The sequence below is a fragment of the Hesperophylax consimilis genome, chromosome 5 (genome assembly GCF_061612785.1).
Source record: "Hesperophylax consimilis isolate HC1 chromosome 5, BYU_Hcon_1.0, whole genome shotgun sequence".
Lineage (NCBI taxonomy): Eukaryota > Metazoa > Arthropoda > Insecta > Trichoptera > Limnephilidae > Hesperophylax > Hesperophylax consimilis.
Genome location: NC_142840.1, coordinates 11,484,768 through 11,503,315, shown reverse-complemented (window position 1 = coordinate 11,503,315; position 18,548 = coordinate 11,484,768). Strand labels below are relative to the sequence as shown.

General features: G+C 34.3%; 1 protein-coding gene across 3 annotated transcripts in view; it reads right to left on the bottom strand.

Annotated features, from left to right (window-relative positions):
* The window catches only part of Mob2 (MOB kinase activator 2), a 327,875-nt gene that overhangs the window by 190,872 nt on the left and 118,455 nt on the right, over positions 1 to 18,548 (bottom strand). The window contains exons 1-2 of one of the 3 annotated variants that reach the window (XM_089631624.1): positions 7,665 to 7,868; positions 131 to 592 (exon numbers count right to left, since the gene is read on the bottom strand). The exons of 1 other annotated variant lie outside the window; for it this stretch is intronic. In XM_089631624.1, the coding sequence (XP_089487750.1) occupies positions 131 to 288 (158 nt within the window). In that variant the 5' untranslated portion in view covers positions 289 to 592; positions 7,665 to 7,868. Of the gene's footprint in view, positions 1 to 130; positions 593 to 7,664; positions 7,869 to 18,548 lie in introns of those variants that run through there. One more of the 3 variants, XM_089631623.1, reaches the window with a different exon arrangement.

Here is an 18,548-nt window from a genome sequence, read left to right as displayed (position 1 = left end):
GATTTTAGGTGGTATTGCGCTATTTTGCAGCGCTGGTGATGCAAAGGGAGTAACATACCAGATGTTGGGTTAGGAAAATGATGAAGGGGTAGAACGAATAAAGGAATAATAGGGCAAAATAGACACTTACGCAACGAGTCCTCCTAGGAAGGCCACGGGCCCCCCGCCAATGAGGCGGATCTTCCTGTGGCAGGTGTCGAAAAGCGAGAGACGCGGGGGCGCGGGCGGCAGGCCAAGCAGGGCGGCCGGGGCGCCCACCGCCTGGTGGTGGGCGGGCGAGCGAAGCATCCCAGGCGAAACAGCTACCAGCTACCACCCACTACACACCACAACCGCATCGGTACACTGGATGCCGACCAAACAGACAACCAACCAACCAAACAAACAAACTATCAGATCTGATCTAATAAAATCAATACTGAAACACTTGTTATTGTTTGATGCACACTACTGCCTATTGACGAGCGCAATGAGGCAATCTGTTTCTGTTCACATAAAACCTTCAAATATTTAAGTACAATTTAAAATCTTTCTTCGATTTGCATTGTTTCATTACGGTTAAAACGAAGTAGAAACTTATGATAATGTGCACCTGAGAAATAAAAAATATTTATAAATAATGTTGTTCAATCTATGTAGATATTATCTTTCAGGAAAAGACTCCTCGGTCGGGTTGTTTCGTAGAATTTGAACAATTCGTTAAATTTCAAAGTTGATTTTAAAGTTCTGTGAAGGTTCTATTATTAGATCATTACTGAAAAGTTGCTTTACAAAACTGAAATGGTAACCGAACTAAAGTTCGGAGAACAGAACCTTCACGGAACTTGAAAATCAACTTTGGAATTTGATGAATTGTTCTAATTATGTAAAACAACCCGTCCTTAGCCATATTATTGTTTGACCCCGTTAGACGCGTGCCGTGACTTCCATACATTTTTTACAACAAGCTTTATGATTTCCCAAAGAGGTAAGTCCCTATTCGCCATGAGCGATGAGGAATCGTTCATCATCTCGTTTCGTAAACTGTTACATGACTAGACTAGAGTGAAAAGATTGCGTCCACTCTTCGTACGTCATGGAAGAAAAAATATCCAAGATCCCACCAACTCAAACTAATAAACAGCAAGGTTACTATAGACAACTTTAGTTATTTAAGATTACTGGACACTGTACAAGAACCAATGCTACTATATAGGATATTATATAATTCATTGTTTTTTTTATTCTCAAAAAAACTTACGATAATGAAGGGATTTTTATTTTATTTTTATGTTGACGAATACATTTTCTACAACGATTTAAAAGGTGTCATTGTCGATTTTCCGCAAAAAACATGTTCGTTTTTATCGTGAAAATGGCGGCGTTGACGTCACGCCGCAACGTTGTTGACAGTCATCTTACCAGTCAGTTGCGTTTTCTACGTCATAATGACGTTGTAGCCAGTTGGAACCATTTCGGAATGTGCGGTTTTAGATCGTTTTAGAAATCAATAATTATGAATGAAGATATTAAAATCACATACATATTTATTACAATGAACAAATTCATATACACATTTTAATGGTATTCGTTGTTTGTGAAAATATCCCAGGAGTATATATGTCAATGGAAGAACATAATCAGATCTAACTAATCTTGCCAATTAAGGCGATGCCATACGTAGTAATGCAAAATCATATGTTTTTGGTTTGAAAATTTGGTCGCCTAGAAATGTTTCAGATGCTTTAATTAAATACTGCTTTAATAGAATACATCTTCGCCTTTGAAATAATCGAGTATTTTTTAGATAAATCTTTTTATAAGCCCAGAAAAAAATAATGTATAAGGCCTATGAAAACTGCTTTAAAGTTCAAAATCTTCTACTTACGAACCCATTTTCGGTTATAATTTTATTGTATAATGTGGAAAATTAAGTTATTTATGAAATGATCGAAAAAAAATTAAATATTTATGCCTGAACATCCACAGAATAAAATAAAAGGCACTTTTTGGCCATGTTTTTTTCTTGAATAAACCAAAACAGGCGGATGGTGTTAAGCGGGAATTTAAACCTTATTGCCATCTACGTAAGGGTTCTTATTGATAGCAGCTCAATTTAAAATATTACACGACGTAGTGCATCGCCTTAAAGCAACTTTTCTATTCGGAATGGTGGTCTTTCACCAAGGCGATGTTGAGAGTATCTAACGGATATTTTAGCAAAGCAATTATTTTATTTGAATAGAGTGTCGCAACCGCCCAGAGCCAGTGACGATTGTCAGGTTGAAAGGAGTGGGGAGGGGAAGAAGATGAGAAAGAGGTAAGTTATGAAGTACCTGGCTACTGTAGTATCTGGTCACTAAGCTATGCCAATTCAAGCAACGTTTCAATTATAAACGACGGTATTTCAGATATCAATCAGCATCGATTATTTGATAAATAATTTATGTAAGTAGCTTTGAAACGTAATGAATGTCAACCGCGCAGACAGAAGCCATATTTAACAACATGTGTCGTGTATCTATAGGTAATGAAAAATGAAAATACCTCACAGAAGTCAGCAGTAAATATAATATAGTGGGTAAAAGTTAAAATGAATTAGTTAAAAGTCTTGGTTGTAAATCACTAGACATTAAGGCGATGCACTACGTCGTGTAATATTTTAAATTGAGCCGCTATCAATAATAACCCTTACGCAGATGGCGAGAAGTTTTAAATTCCCGCTTAACACTATCCGCCTGTTTTGATTTATGCAAGAAAAAAACATGGCCAAAAAGTGTCTATTTTATTTTGTGGATGTTCAGGCATAAATATTTAATTTTTTTTCGATCATTTTAAAATAACTTAATTTTCCACATTATACAATAAAATCATAACCGAAAATGGGTTCGTAAGTAGGAGATTTTGAACTTTAAAGCAGTTTTCATAGGACTATACATTATTTTTTTCTGGGCTTATAAAAAGACTTATCTAAAAAATACTCGATTATTTCAAAGGCCTAGATGTATTCTACTCGCAGTATTTAATTAAAGCGTGTGAAACATTTCTAGGCGACCAAATTTTCAAACCAAAAACACATGATTTTGCATTACTACGTATGGCATCGCCTTAATCTTAGTTTTAAGCCACTAGTTATAAATCAATAGCTATTAAACTTAGTTATAAGTCACAAGTAATAAGTTATAAGTCTAAGTGATAGGAATAGATTAAATGCATAAATTAAGTTGTTGAGAGCACTTGGGGTGATTTTCTCTCGAAAACGGCGCTATAGAAATAATCCAATCATTATTATTAATATTAATTCACTTCGTTTCGGGGCACGGGATATTCCCACAGTTATTCTCATGTTGTCAACAGGATGAAAAACTATAACTCAAGGCTGTATGATTTATCTTGTTGTTCTAAAGAAAATGGTAGGTACCTACTCTCCAGTTGTACGGCCTACGTTGTTTCCTCTATCTATGACTTACAGTAAGTAGGTACCTACTTACACAAATCAACGAATGGTTCGTTACCTGAAGGAAGAGTGTAATTATTTATTAACCTAGTTATTAAGCTGTGTGAAACAAGGCCCTATCAATGAAAGCGTGTCTTAATTTACGCATTTATTTAAATTGCTGTTGCGTTGTTCACTTTTGTTTGTGATTTATTGAGTTTTTTTCATAATAATAAATTAAAAGTTATTAATGTGTTCCCAACCATCTGGAGCCAGTTAGACTTTGGCATCCCCAATTGTGGTATGTTGTGAGGCTGAAGGTGGGGAGGGGAAGGAAGTGGAGAAGAGGAAGGTGGGAAAGTACCTGGCTATTCAGACCTAGTTACCAAACACGGTTAAAGCCATTTCTAGTAACGTTTCAATTCTTAATGGTGGTCTTACACCAGGGCGATACTGAGAGTATCTTTCACTCTGGAATGTGCCTCAACTATTCTATATACTATTTAAAATGAATAAGTTGTGATATAACACATAAAACTCAAATTAATCAAATAAAATTTACCGTCCAGTTAATGCATCATCATTACCTCGCAAAAAAACAACACGAAATTTCGAAAAAAAAAAATCATAAGTCAACATCAGGTACTTCGAAACTCAAAAGCAAACATGAATCAGTACTTAAATTACGTACTGAATGTAAACGCAGTCAAATTTTCTTTTTATGTTAAAAATTATCGCTTAAAACTGGTAATAAAATTTTAAAAGGTAAAAATGTTGATAAACACAGTTTTGACGTCTAGGATTTTACGTAAAGCAGAGTTTCACAATATTTTGAAAGGCGTATATGGCCGCGACTGATTTCATGACCGTCACGATGGCGTTTTATACATCGCAACAAATCACTTTCTTTAATCTTGCAATGGATATGAAAAACTTAACCACACAAAAACGATAAATTACAGCCACTTCAAGCAATCAGTATCGTGGATAAGCAATATTATTTATTTATTGAATAGGCTGATATCGGTCAGAGCGATAGCGAAGAACGTCGTTGATTGACTTAGAAACATAGCTCGGATATCGTATGATCGGCTTATCATAATATTTTAGGCGAATAGAACAGAATAAGACGATCACGATTTGAAAAGTTTTTTTAAAATTAATGTTGAACTTTGGCGTACAGAAGTACTTTCGTTTGCTTTACCTCGGTTCAATATTAACCCTCTTCTTGGCAATGTATCCTATAGTATACATAGTTTTCATAATTTTTTCCCACTTAAACTGGTACATGGGTTAAACAGATTTTAATGAAATCTGCTTTAACATGTTCTCAACTTGATAATTAGTGCCACTAGAGCCATCTAATGTTTAATTAAGAAGAACAGTGACAGTTCAAACTCATACCGCTGCAAGATGGCTGCCAACAGAAGACGCACAACTAATTTGTCTTTAAGTTATCTTTATTTATTACTTGCATTATTAGATATTTAGTTATTTTAGGAATGAATTCGTGTTTATAAGGGTTCAGAGAATAATAAAAAATATATATTGAGTAACATATGTGACAAATCTTGTTTATATTGCATTCCAAAATGGTGTGTATCCTATGATATACACCGCCAAGTCTGCAGTGAATTACATTTGATTGAATGTGTATCCCCTGAGATACAATGCCAAGTTATTAAGAGTTTATATTATCTTATGTACAATGTCAAGTATTTATTGTTTATTGTAATATGTAGTAAACCCCTTTGAAATCTATATATTATGATTTTTTCATTTTTCCATAGCCTCGCTAAATTGAAGAAATGCTGACTATAATACCAATATCGGGAGCAGATTCTGATATTGAAAGTGACGAAGATGATGAATTACAAGATGATTCATCTGCAGTGCGCTCATCAAACTTTGGAATTGTTCATGATGCATTGGAGGAAGATAATGAACCAATGGCTCATGTTGCTGATCTTTCCGCAAACACCTCAAGCGCTGAACTACGTACACGTCGACATGTTAATCGTAAGAAAAAATGAACTTTGATTGGAAAGAGAAAGATTTTATGTCAAAAGTAGACATATGTGACAATCATTTTACAACTCCAGAGAAGATAAAATCGCCCTAGTTTGTAACACCAATTTGTATTCCACACAATCATCAAGCAAATGCATTGATACTTCCTACAGTGAGATATGTGACTTTCTGGCCATTGAAATTTTAATGGGCCTAATAAAACTACCAGCATACACTGATTATTGGTCTGAAAAAATGCGAATTGAGCAAGTGGCAAGTATCATGCCACTCAAAAGATACCAGTCCATCAGAAGATATCTTCATTTTGTTGACAATGAGGATGTTGATGGGGATGCTTATTTTAAAATAATGCCTCTTTTTGAACTGGTAAAGCAGAATTGTTTAAAAATTGAAAAAGAGATAAAAAATTCTGTCGACGAAATGATGATACCATTCAAAGGAACAAGAGCAGGTTCCCGGCGACAATATATAAAGAGCAAACCTAAAAAAATGGGGCTTTAAAATGTTTGTCCGATCGGGGGTTTCGGGCATAGTATATGACTTCTTGATGTTTGGTGGAGAGGCAACATTTCATGGTTGTGAATTTTCAAACTACGAAGAAAATCTTGGAATGGGGGCGAAAGTCGTTCTGACTCTCAGTAAGTCTATTCCCAATGCGGCATGCTCTGTTATATATTTTGACAATTTTTTTACCTCTTTTGAACTTCTGCATCATCTTCGTCATGGGTACGTAATTTTAGGTCTGGGCACCATGCGGCGAAATCGATTACGAGGATGTAAACTTAAACCTGATAAACAACTCAAGAGACTTGGAAGAGGAGCTTTTCATCAAATGACGGATGAGAAGAAAAAATTGGCTGCAGCATAGACATATGAATATTCATATGTCTGTGGGCTGCAGTCACTTGGTTTGACAATCGTGCTGTCATTATTGGAAGTTCATTTGTAGACTCACACCCATTATCTACAATACAAAGATATAGCAAACAGGACAAAAAAAAAAATTGACGTCACCTGCCCCGAAATAATAAAGCAGTACAATGCCCATATGGGTGGTGTCGACTTAGCCGATATGCTGATAGCTTTGTACCGATGCACTTTTCGCACACATCGTTGGTATATGGCGATATTTTCTCAATTACTCGATATATCTATCAACAACGCATGGCTACTTTACCGGCGTGAAGTGGCCCTACAAAAAGAAGGAAGCAAAAAAATAATATGTTTGAAGGATTTTCGTCTAAAAATTGCAAATGGTCTGCTTTACAAAAACAAAATACGTGGCCGTCCTATCGGAAACATCACAACGCCACCAAACAAAATAAAGAATCCGGTAAAAGCCAGGCCGGATGATGAGAAGTCCGGTTTGATAACTTTTTTATTTTTTTTTCCGGACATTTTCTGGAACATAAAGAAAAAGGAAGATGCCGACTATGCAATTCTGGACAAACGTCTGTATTTTGCATAAAATGTGGCCTAAGGCTTTGTTTTACTGATAAGAGAAATTGCTTCCTATCATATCACACAAAATAATAGTTTTAATTAGCTTTTAAGACATAATTTTTCATTTTCCATAGTAATTTTTTTTAAATTTTGATTTGTAACAACCTGGCAATGTATCCTATAGGATACAACTCCAAATAAACTATATAAAAAACAATAAAAATATTTTTCATTTGTTTTTGTGAATCTGAAGCCTAACAGACTTCAAATATGTAAAAAAATATTTTTTGTGATGCTTAATTCTATCGGTGCCAAGAAGAGGGTTAAACAGTTAGTGTTCCTTAGAACAAAAGTTGCGATCAATCAGCATTAGCGTGGGACCATTGCCATTGACAGACATCACAAACAATGGCAAGTCGAGCAACTGAGGACTGAGGGACACGCGGAGAGGCAATCGTCGTGGGAGTTGAACTCTTTTTTTATGCGTTTAGTAAGAAAGTTTCGAGGTATATTTAAAAGGGCCACTGGCCTCGGGCTGGCGATCGAAATAGCCGTCTTCGCGATTGTCGAATATCACGCAATCATGCTTCGCGGATATAATTATCTCCGACAATGAAGCGAAACAACGGTCGTGCCGCATGCCCCCGGAGCCAAACAATCCACAATCCGCCAGAGTCTCGGTGAGATGTCACAAAAACATCCGCAGATAATACAACGATTGAACAACAAAAAACACATCATGAGGAAAAGCCACAGCGGAATACTAGAAATATACCAACTATCTATCTAGTAAAGCTTCCGTAACATCACTGGTTGCGACCCGACTAAACTGCGGAGGGAAACTAACAAATACGAGCGCCAGCCGAAAAAATGGTGTAATGTTTTGAAATTCGAATGCCGGCAATGAAACGTCAGTATGACAATCCGCGGTGCGGTGCGGCACGAGACTAGCGCTTCCCACGACAACTTTACTGCGGCGCGGCCGAGAGGGGACTGCCGCAGCACAGCTGATGCACGAGTCGCGCGCACGCGTCTACACCGCTCTCTCGCTACGCCAGGTAAATTTATCAGACACCACGGCAAAAGTTAAATTAAATTATCCGTACCCACTTTGCATCCCGAAAACTGATTCAACATTTCTATGCAGGTATGTGTCTTTCTCTCCGGTTACTGGATTATTCGATTTTGGTTTGGACCCGCAATGCCCGCGCAGCGACGTATGGTCTGATCTACTCGAAGCCGAGCAAAAAGGTAAAAGGTTTTTTTCCTCTCAAAGCGTACGTGATTGAAGGAAATATAACTGGATGTAAGAAGATGCTGCGCTGGATGTTTAATATTTTATGCAACTGCTCTAATTTGGGAAATCCAGTCTGGTATGAAGCCGGTTCTAATGATGTCGGCGGTCCACGTACGAAAGTAAGTCAACGAATATGATGAGTAAGGTGGGTATATAAGATTATTCCTAAATCTTATAAACTAGTAGACGTCCTAAGAGCTTTCGTAAAATATTAAAATCAGTAAGTGCCTACCCTTTCCAAACAATTTAGAAATTAATAATTGAAATGAAGGGGACTGATGCTGTGTTGCTAATCAATAAAATCATGAAAATATGAGGAGCACCTACATTTTTTTTTAAGATTCCATAATCAAAAGTGTTCAAAATATGAATATATGTACAATCCGTAAATACAGATTCCGCGGCAGATATTTTCGCATTACATTTTAGATTCGAGATAAATTCGCTGTTTTTGAAATATGTATTTCTAAATAAAAAACTGTTTCTTGAAAGCAGATAAAAGACTCTTTCAGATTTTAGTATTACAAATAGATTTTGCAATTAAAAATATTATATTTTTAAACACAAAGATAGAGTTATTAAAGTCCCTTACCGATGGTTTTTTATCGTGTAAACTGCAATTACCACTTTACACGAAACTAAAAATATATTTATTTAGACGAAGGTATCATAAAACTTATACTCACTTCACTTTTTTCGTTTAATATAAAAATATGAAATTTGGAAACATTGACAAATATTTTTCAAATGCTAAAAATGTTCATGGTAAAATTTTTAATGCAGATTTAAAGTGTGGTTTTCTCTCTTTCTAACATTGTTTAACCCTTCAGGCTAAATTGTTCCCTTTTGGGAACAACTCCTATGGTCTCACAGAAATCGTTGTGTCTCTCTTACGTTGTGGTGAGAAATATAATTTAAAGGGTGTTAGAAAGAGAAAACACATCGCTTTATATTAAAATCAAAATAAGTTAACCAGAGAAGAATTAGGACGGATTGTTTCGGAGAATTTGAACAATTCATCAAATTTAACGTTCATTTTAAAGTTCTGTGAAAGATTTTTCAAGTTCAGTTTTTATTCCAGTTCTGTCAAGCAATAATAACAGAACTTGAATGGGACTTTCATAGAACTAGAAAATGAACGTTGAAAATTGATGAATTGTTCAAATAATAATATAATAATAATAATAATACTACTCAACAGGAGGATTGTCGCTGATCAGATGCTCTTGTATAAAATTATTAACTCTAAAGTTGACTGCCCGGAGTTGCTGAACAAAATAAATTTCCATGCGCCAATTCGATATAGCAGACAAAATACCCTTTTCTACATTGATAGATGCCATACCAATTCCAATCAAAATGAATTTATGCAAAGGACATGTAACTACTATAATAATAAATTTGCAAATATAGACACTCGTGCTGACATATTCACTGCTAGTTACTATCACTACAGAATTTCATTGTATCACATTCTAACTCATATTCACGACTGTTAAATTGATTGTACCTAATATTTTAATATTACTCGCGTGGCAACTTTTCCTTGTCCCTCTCCTCCCCTTTCCCGTTCCAACCTAAGTATAGTTATAATCACTTTTATTTATTGCTGTTTATGGTAGGCATATTATAGGTTTATCGTTTGTTGAATTTACATTAGTATTATTATTTTTCTTATTTGCTGCTTTATTCTGTTTTTTTTTTCTATTTTTATTAAATATTCTAGTTTACAGGTTATTTTTATGTTTCTGAATATCTATCTGTGAACATTAATAATTGGTCTGTTTTTTTGTTATCCTCTTATGTATATTGTATTACTAAGACTGTTTATGTTCCTCAAATAAATAAATTCTCCGAAACAACCCATCTTTAAAATGTGCACCTGTATGAAGAAACCAAAGGTACTGAGTGCAATTTGAAAAAAACTGAAACTGAGTGGAAGATACTCAGTACAGCCCTAATACAAGACTACCATCCAGAATTGAATAGTTGCTTGAAATTGTTTAGGCCGTGTTTCGTGACCAGATCTGAATAACCAGGTACTCTTCACCACCTTTCAATTCCTCATATCCTTCCCATCCCCAACAGCTTAAGCCTCACAACATACCCCAATTGGGTTCTGTAGTCTCACCGATTCAGACGGCTGGGAGCAGTTGGGACTCTCGTGCGGTTTTACATAAAAAAAATAGTTAAATTTATATGATGCATATTATTTCATACAATGTTAAACTAATTAGATTAGGTAACTACTGAATTTGAATAAAACGACTAAAGAAGGACGAACGATGGCAGCTAGCAAATTGAAATTAATATTCTGAAAGCCACCGACCTTATTTTTTATTTTATTTTATTTGGAAAACCAACAGTTATAATCATTACAAGGTATGGTGTAGTAAGTGTTAAATTATTTAACCAATAATAGGTTTTCACTAAGGTATTTTAATTATTTAGTGAACATATATAATATTTACGTTAGAAAAAAAGTTACAATTAGCCTATAGGGATGGGATGGATCTAGTCTGTGTAATGTGTAACATGTACGTATGTGTATTAATAAAAACATAATAATGATAATATAATTATTTATTTATTTTCAGAAGTAAGTAGGTACATAATAATAACTAATTCCACGTTTTAGTAAAACTTCAGTAACAAAATGAATAAAATGTGATTAATTTAAACGTAAAATAATGTCCGTTCAATGTTGTGTTCACCGCACGCATTGAAAACGTCACGCACATCAGCTGATCGCCTCACCTGCGTAAGTGTGCGTACGTGTACTGTTTAGGGTATGTATGTGTGTGTATATGTATGTCGTGTGGGTGTGTAGGAAGGATGTCCCATGCAAAGTAAACAGGTGGAAGTGCTTTGCACAAAATATGCCCATCATCTCCTGCCGCTTAAAGATCCGATTTAACTTCTCTTTGTGAAACGTGCATCGTTTATAAGAGAGAGGGAGAAGTAAACATTATTGAGATATAGACTGATACAGATCGAATATTCAACAGTTGTGGAGTACTAGATATACGCCAATTATACGTTAAAACACTACTTAACTACATTTTTGACCAAAAAAAACAAATTTCAACATACACAAAATATCACTAACAGACCAGTACAAAGTAATAGACAAGAGTACAAAGAAAACATAAAAACTCCGACGGTAAATACAAGCTTTGGACAAAGACAATATCAATACCATGCTATAAAAGCATTCAACAGTCTAAAACTTGAAAATAAAATTGAGGAGAGCAAAAATAAAATCAGACACAAATTTACAAAATGGATTAAAGAACAAAAAAGACAAAATTTCATAACATAAAATAATTAAACTAACACGTAACACACATCACTCACAAACACACAACATATAGTTTAAATATACCGATTTTAACTTTATTTAAATTTTATTTTAAATCCATATTTTTAGTTTAAATTTATCTAAATCTTATGTTCTTTTATCTTCACCAACATTATACATATTTTATTTTAATGTATTATGTATATTTTATGTATTATAAAATGGAGGTCTCAGCACGGGTAAGCCACTCAGTGAGGCCAACATTACTGGATCATATTGTATTTGTACGTAAAATTTAACTAATTAAATAAGGTAGGCGGAAATGCTTTGCACAAAATATGCCAATGATTTTGCTGCCAAGAGATTCGCTGTTCCCTCTCTTTCTGTTACGTCATAATTTATTTTATATTATTGGGATTTTGAATGGAAAATTAAACTACATATTTAAATATTATATTACATTGTATATTATTATAGACTCTCCGATGGGTCAGTTCCACAGATTTTCTTTTTACAGCCAAATATTCAATTCAATGCGTTTATGTATATTATACCGATACTGTATAAATATATGGTACCTAAATAGGCATAATCCACTTGGAAACTGGTTGTCAAGTGTGAGGATGATTTTGAGGAAAAAACAACAGTCTGCAGAAGTATGTAGACTTTGACAGAAACCATTTAAATAATAAAAATATAAAATTAACAGTAAAAAAAATTTTGAAAAAACCCTCAATATTATGCCGAATCAAAGTTTGCCAAAATTGTTGAAAAATAAAAACAAAAGAGGTAATTGATGCTGGAGACGAAAACTAAGTAAACAACACAACATGTTTGTATAGAAATTGCTAAAGATAGGTATATTAGTGAGAACTTGAGATAGTGTATGTTTGGTTGGCATAAATAGCAACTATAACGAAATGTTTTGCGTTCAAAACCGACTCACGAAAACAAAAGATTTGCTACGTATCAACTAAAGGCCCTAAGCAAGTTCCGACATATTATTATGAGATAAGTAAAAGCTTCAAGACACAATGTAAAAAGGTTACAAAACAATGCATTCCTGTTTAAATTAATAACATTCTGATAATATTATTTTGTAATGAGGTGCCCACGGTTTTATCGAACGTTTTTGAGAACAGATACAAAATAAAAGGTTGATGAAACGGTAAAATAAAGGGCAAAGCAGAAGGAGCGAAAAGCGCGTTACCCATCGCCTTTTTTAACCGTGGGAATTTATCAAACAGTTGAACTGAATCATATCAAATATAAACCAATATAACAACACCCCCATACACACAAGCCCTGCTTATTTATGGGGGTACATCAAATACTTATATTATGTAATTAATAACTGTACTATATTCAATATTGTGTAATGTAATTCGTGTATCTTTTTATACTAATAAAAAAAAAAAAAATAATAAAAAAAAATAAAAAAAATAATAAAAAATATGCATTAGCCAGGGATAACGGAGAAGGACATTCTTATTTGAACGTCGAACAATGATACATAAAACATATATTTTCACGATAATTGGATTTTTTGCAATTTTAATTATTTGTCATAACACCTGATATTAAATGTTTTTTCAAGTCTATCTTACATCATATTCTTATGGACTCCGCAATCGACGGTAGATTCCGATACGCTGGGATGGCCACGCGCTCTTTGAGGCCAAATCAATATATCAGAACACATTGTGGAAGGGTATGGGTACCGTCGCCCCGGAAATCATTCACTGGATAACCTCTGCCATAGGTCACCCCAAGTGGATAGCTACGTGTGGTGACTTAAATAAATTAGCACATAAATAATGGCAGCAAAATTTTGCACCATAAATTCTGAAAAATGAATGCTAAACAGAAGTGCTTTTCTTCTCTATAATAAGTAGTTTAGGTACATAAGTATATATTATGTAGAGATTGAAAAGCTTTACTTAGATCTCTGCAATCTTTTTAATGGCTGGTAATCGTTTAAATTACTTTGTCATGGTGATGACTAATAGAGAAGCGTTTTTTTTGCAAACCTAACTTAGCCTAACCTTACCTATAGACTGCGTAAAACTAGAAATTGCTGTCATAATGGATGTATATTCCAATCTTATCAATAAAATAAAGTCCATGGAGTGAAATGGTTTAGTCTTCGTAAATGATGTTGCTCAAACAAAAGCTACTCTATTATAGTCGTCACCGTGACTGAAATGGTATAGGCTTTGTAAATACGTACCCTGGCAGTTTAATCCGCGCTCTCCAAACCAACGAAATACAATTTAATCAATATATATCTTCCCTCTTCAAAGAGAACATTTATAATGAAAAATGAACAGTAATTAATAAGAATCAGAGAAAATGCCTGCGCGGATGTACGAGTAGTTACCATTCTGAAGGATTTCCCACGCTCGCACACAAACCCATCCCCACCGATCAAATAATAAATAATTGGGCGAGGACGGTCTATCGAGACACGTGCGAATAAATAAATAAAAAGGAAAAATGCAACAACATCTAAAGTCATTTTAAAATTAAACGAACTATACAAAGTTTAGTGATGAGTATGAAAATTATTGAAATCCTGTTAAAAACATGATTGCAATCCATTTCCCAGTAAAATATAAGTCTATTCAGAATATATCGGAACACGTGTTCTTGCCGGTGTCCATTTTCTAATAATACTAAAAAAATTATGAACACGTGTTCCGACAGAATGAAATTTTCGTGTTTTACGGACATTTGATTGGGAAACCTGTTAATTCATTCGTTAATGGCCTGCAATCCCGTTTTTAACAGGAATACGAAAAATTTAAACAGATTTTTTAATAAATTAGCAATATTTTATATCAGTAAGTACTCTCCGTGCATGTGATAATTTTTTTAACAGCGAATTAAATACATTTAAAAAAAAATCAAAATAGTAAGAGTAAGTGATATTTATCGTGCGTTTCAAAACAAATCAGTATCAGAAATATTATTAGAGAAACAAACATCGGCCTAAATTATTTAAGTAGTGATATTACTAGTGCCACAAAGGCCCAAAGGAGTAGTCGGCACCTATTCCTCTTATAAAGTGATTATTTATTTGTTGGACGTACACCATACAAATCGTCAAGGAAGCCCCGTAACGGGATAGTAACGTCCCACGCATGTTGATACGGACGGATCAATATTGTTTTACCGCCACAGAGTAAAACTACGGAGGATGCAGAACGACAATTAAAAAATACTTAAAAGTATATAAAAAAAACCTTACGAGATAACTACAATTCTTATAATGCATTATTATCACAATTTTACTATGCTTAAAAATTCGATAAATTTAGTTCCAAGAATTCAAGATTCGTGTGTGAACGCCCCTATCGGTCTGGAAAGAGCCGGGAGAGGTGGCGAGGTTAATATAGATGTGCTGAAAAAATGTTATCGGCTAAAATATATTGACTTAATTTGTCAAGCACCGTATCAGAAATACTGCATATGAACCGTTCATATATAATCTTATAAGGTATTATGTATCTAGGTAAAATCGAGCCGTTTGATATGATCGCTATTTTCATGTAACTGGCCAGATGGTTTGGAAAAAAATGCCTTCAACTCTTACATTAGTAATAGCCAGAACTAGTCTAAATTTGGACGAACATAAAAACCAAATTATTTCAAATTCTTACCGTTCATAAATCTTAACTTCTTTTCAATTTATTATAATACCTAAGCCATATTCTCACGCCCAGGTAATTGTTTGGTTTCGGTTCCCTCCTCGTTGAACACATTTAATCTGTATAAATTAAAATGTAAATGTTCGTTTGTCCAAAATCTTAAATCTCTAAAAGATCTTCACCGATTGCTTTGAAATTTTGACAAAACTTTGCATTCGAATACGAATGTGTTTTTATATACCTATAATATATAACAGCGCCATCTGTTGTACGTAAAAGTAACACACGCTATTGTTTCTTTATCTGCACAGACATAATGTGCCACAGCAACGCGTAGCGGGGTACAGCTAGTCCGTCAATATAAAGAAAAGTGTCTGTAGCGGGCGGGAATTTTTATTCAAATCTTAGTTTTGTTTCAAGATTGATGAAATTTTGCACACTTGACCATGAAAGGAAGAGGAAGGTCACAGTTTACATTAGATTCCTAAGAACTCTTTGTAAAGAAAGTGCATTATATTAGTGTATTATTTGTATTATCTACTCAGAATGTAATAATTTCTACATATCCACAGTTTATGTATTGCTTCCTGATTTACATTATATTTTAATTATGTTTTTGTGTACTGGGCTATAATAACACTTTGTAAAGCGCATTCAAAGTGATATAGCACAAAACTGCGCTATACAAGTTTAATATCATTATTATTATTATTGTTGTTGTACATCATAACATGATTATAATATTATACAAGAAATTAACAAAATTCTCCTAATATGCATCGTTTTCAAAGACTATCATTATAACACTCTGTTGACTCGACATTATAACAATCTGTTGATAAATAAAATCTAATTTAATTTCCAATATTATTTACAAAAATGTAATTACATTATCAATGTCGAAAAAGCTAGGTTTTCTAGGAAGGAAGTGGGCAGTGAGCCAAATAAGTTTGTAAACTCTGGATTAAATAAATCATAACTGTATCAGTTGTTTTTAAACCTGCATAGATGTTTATAATCCAGTGCACAAAATAAAATTCACTCGAGTGACGTTTGCACTCTGAACTTTCTTATATCAAAGAACCTCGTTAGAATTTAAATAAATAAGAACTTGAGCGTTTTATTTTCATCGAATGATCGAATCCAGTGTACAAAACAATATTCATTCATGTGATGTTGCCCTCTAAACTTCAAGCTTTATTCACATTGGCTTGTTTTTTTATACTGGAAGTTCCTACCCCAGATCAAAGGCTTTTCAGTAATCCATTATTTGAAATGATCAGATGAAGTCTGTAAATAAAATTCAATTAATTTGAGTGAAAAGATCACATCAGATAATGCGGATGTTTGTAACTGCCAAACTAAAAAATAACATTGAGCAATGCGAATATACGGTTTTTGGAGATACAAGGTTTACGACTTCAATAAAACTGAAGGGTTAAGTGGTAAGGTAACTAATCACCAAGCCATTTCTCCGCAAGCTTTAGGTAGAGAGCATAGTGTTATATCATTGTTTTTTTTAATATTTTTTTTATTTTTTATAGTGAATACCTCACAAGAGTCCCAACTGCTTCCGTCTGGAGCCAGTGAGACTATGGCATCCCCAATTGGGGGATGTTGTGAGGCAGTAGGTAAGTGGGGAAGGGAAAGAGGAAGGTGGGGAAGTACCTGGCTATTCAGATCTAGTCACTAAACACGGCTAAAGCCATTTGGAGCAACGTTTCAAATCTGAATGGTGGTCTTACACCAGGGCGATACTGGTAGTATCTTCCACTCTGGAACGTGCCGCAAATATACTATATATTATTTTAATTAATTAATTGTGAAATAACACAAATTAATCAAATAAAATTTATTTGCGCACGCCGGGTTCGAACCCGCGACCTTCGGAATGGCAGTCCAATGCGTTACCACTGGACTATGCCGGCCGTCATTATATTTTTTATACTTAATATATTTTAATACATTATTGATAATGTAGGCATCACTGGGTGCTTTACCGCTGCTGAAGCCTCCAATATATCATGATGAAATTGGGAAATATTCGGATTTTGTGAACACGTGTTCCGACATCTCCTGATAAAAGATACATGACGCCAACGGGACTCGAACTAGTTAGCATTGTTTTCAGTTGAAAAAAGGTAACAAGCAGTAATTGTTGAATGAAACACTAGTATATATTGAATTATTTCGCGGATAAGAGATAAGCCGCCATAGCTCAGTGGTCAGAGCTGTCGAACGGAAATCGAAGGGACACGGGTTCGAGTCCCTATGGCGTCATGTATCTTTTATCAGGAGATTTTTCAATGTGGATGAGTGTTTCAGGCGAATAATTATTGCTTGTAAAATAATTGTTACCCTTTGTGCTATGCATAAAAAATCTTGTCTTAAACATTAGTTTACCAAAAAAATAATCACTTTCTGTAGATAATGAATTTTATGTACCTACCTATAACACATTGACTGCAGACATGTCGCGGGAAGTAAGCTTTGGCAGATGATGCTAGTAAATAGGCAATGTAATTTCTTTAGTGTTGGAATTTCCAATTGAAATGGCATTTAACACCTTGTTCCCTGTTGCCTTGTTGATTGTTACCTTGTTGGTAGCTAACTCGTTGGTAACTGGTAGTGTGCACCGTAACTAATGCTGACCGTCGATCAACAATAACAATCAAAGAGAAACTTTAACCGGCTGCAAAGTTTTTTTTCATACAAAAAGGTGTAGGCACTCGTACGTACGTTGGTAATTTCACCAACAGCTTGAAACCATCGAGAGAGGTGACGTAGGGGAAAAATATTTATCATTTTAAATATCGTGGTGAAAGTTGATAAATTCACAAAATGGTATTTATACAAATTATTGATGAAACATTTCAAACTCATGTAACTAAAAACCCAAACCGCTTTTTGTTCTGCTTAACTACGTATCAGTAGTTAAGCAGAACAGTGTCTACAATAAAACACACATAAATTTGTTACAGAACAGTGTCTGTTAGTCACTGAAAATACTCTCAAACAATGAGCTCTGGCGTAATGCAAATTTAAAGTCAATATTAAATAAATTCTAAATTAAAATAAATTAATTACTCTAAATTCGACTGTTGCGAACTCCTGCAACTTATAAACATACATACACCCACAGTAACAACACGACAAAATACAATATTCTACAGCAGCACACATAACCGTAACTACATTGCCCACTCTCCGATACAACGACTTCACACCATGGGAAATCATTACTTGGGTGATGTTGACATATTCAATACCAACTTGGCAAGTTTTGTGGATCATTTAAAACATTTATTTCAACAATACTCCTAAACACATCATGTAAACCTACAAATAGCTGTAATTTTCTGTTTTTGTTTCTTGTGTTTGTATGACTTGTTGCATAGCTTTTATCAAATG